This window comes from Miscanthus floridulus, chromosome 5 (assembly GCF_019320115.1).
Source record: "Miscanthus floridulus cultivar M001 chromosome 5, ASM1932011v1, whole genome shotgun sequence".
Taxonomy (NCBI): domain Eukaryota; kingdom Viridiplantae; phylum Streptophyta; class Magnoliopsida; order Poales; family Poaceae; genus Miscanthus; species Miscanthus floridulus.
In genome coordinates this window covers 10,291,890-10,293,672 of record NC_089584.1, presented here as the reverse complement: position 1 = coordinate 10,293,672, position 1,783 = coordinate 10,291,890, and the positions used below count along the sequence as shown (strand labels likewise).

The following is a 1,783-nucleotide window of genomic DNA, read 5'->3' as shown; positions in this document are numbered from 1 at the left end:
TACGGTCACAGCTCACGTGACGCGGTTATGGCACATCAAGCAGATAATCAGCATGTTCGTTTGTTGGTTTCAGTCAGGGCTTATCAGTCCATCAATAGTGTTTTCCTCTCACAACAAACCATCACCAGCCAAGCTTATCAGCCCAGAAACCAACCAGCGAACAGGTTAAATAGTCTTATTAACAGTCGGAACATGCAACATGATCACGTTCTTCGTTCCGAGAACGTAGTTTCAAAAAAAAAAATTGAAAATATGTATAGCTCTATGTTCTCATTTTTTTTCCAGCAACACGGCTGCTAAGGATAAGACTACCGTACCGGTGTCTCCGTTGCAATTACGGAATGATGACAGCCGTCGGCAGAACAATTGGAGCGAGCTTGCCGTATACACAACGTACAGTTCGTCATCAGTTTTTTTTTCCTTCTATAAAGATCGAAACGCCATACAAAGTTGGCTTAAACTTCGTCTAAAAAATGTAATCAGGCGTGCGATTTTAAATTAGCGGAACGCTGAAAAATTGACGCATGAAGATTTGGACTGTTGGTCTTTGGTCTACTGGAGGCGACGCTTTGTCGCTATAAAAAGGTGCAAGCCAGTCGTTCGCATCCGTGGCAACTGGTAAGAGCTCGCTCGCTCAGGTTCAGCTCAGGCGCTCAGATAGTCAGCTCATTGAGGGGAGGAAGGCTCGGGTTGTTGGGCCAGCCATGGCGACGCGATGGCAGCGCTGCGCGCAGCAGCTCTCTTCCCACCCGTACCACTCCGCGATATCGTCCTCGCCGTCCTTCTCCCTCGGCGCGCGCGGCGACGACGACCACGACGGTGATTACGCCGCCGCCGGCAACAGCCTCGCGCCTCACGACGGCGGCGGCGGCGGCGTCGCCGACGCGCTGGCCTCGCCTCGGATGCCCGGCGAGCTGCCCCCGGGCGCGGTCTCGGCGTCCGACCGCTTCTTCGTCTCGCCGGCGCCCACGGCCTCGCTCGTCGACGACGACGCGGCCGCGGGCGAGGCCCTGCGAGGAGCGGCGGTGCTGGTGGAGACGTACTCGAGCGACCCCAGGGCGGAGTTCCTGGAGTCCATGGCCGACATGGCGGCGGCGTGCGGCGCCGAGGGGATGCCGGAGCCGGAGTACCGGGAGTTCATGGAGGAGCTCCTGTCCTGCTACCTGGACCGCAACGACCGCGGCGTCCACCGCCACGTCCTCGCCGCCTTCGACGACCTCACCGCGCGCCGGTGGCCGCACAAGCGGAGGAGGCCCATCCTGGGACTGATGAAGATGAATCCTTGTGTTTCTGGCAGATGGTAACCATCAGATAGTTCGTCAACAAGCAGCTGTGGAGATTTATTTTTACTTTCTCGCAAGTACAGTATAAAATTAAATTTTACTGGTTCATTCACAACTAGCTAGAGGTGTGTACCCTGGCTCAATTCACAAATATATATAGCAAGTTAAAGTGCCATGTTAATGAGAGAGTGCCACCTCATCGCATATAACTCTACCTTCTAAGATACATATTTTTTTTTTATAAATCTAGATATAGCATATATATATATATATATATATATATATATATATATATATATATATATATATATATATATATATATATATAGATGTATGTAAAAGTTTTGTATCTAATAAAAAGATAAAAAAATGGAGAAAGAGCTTTCTAGCGCCCAAATGTCCGGACGCCGTGCTTGCAGTCCGTTTTCCCGCGCCCATGCGGTGCCTGCGCTGCACCCGAACGTCACCAGCATCAAGAAGAGGGGGAGGGGGTGGCGGAT

At 51.6% G+C, this 1,783-nt stretch overlaps 1 protein-coding gene across 1 annotated transcript; it reads left to right on the top strand.

Moving 5' to 3' along the window:
- The first annotated feature begins 498 nt into the window (after nucleotides 1-498).
- Nucleotides 499-1,468, top strand: LOC136451496 (transcription repressor OFP14-like). Its single transcript, XM_066452198.1, has one exon. It carries the CDS (start codon nucleotides 705-707, stop codon nucleotides 1,302-1,304), a length of 600 nt encoding a protein of 199 aa, XP_066308295.1. The 5' UTR covers nucleotides 499-704; the 3' UTR covers nucleotides 1,305-1,468.
- The last annotated feature ends 315 nt before the right edge of the window (nucleotides 1,469-1,783 follow it).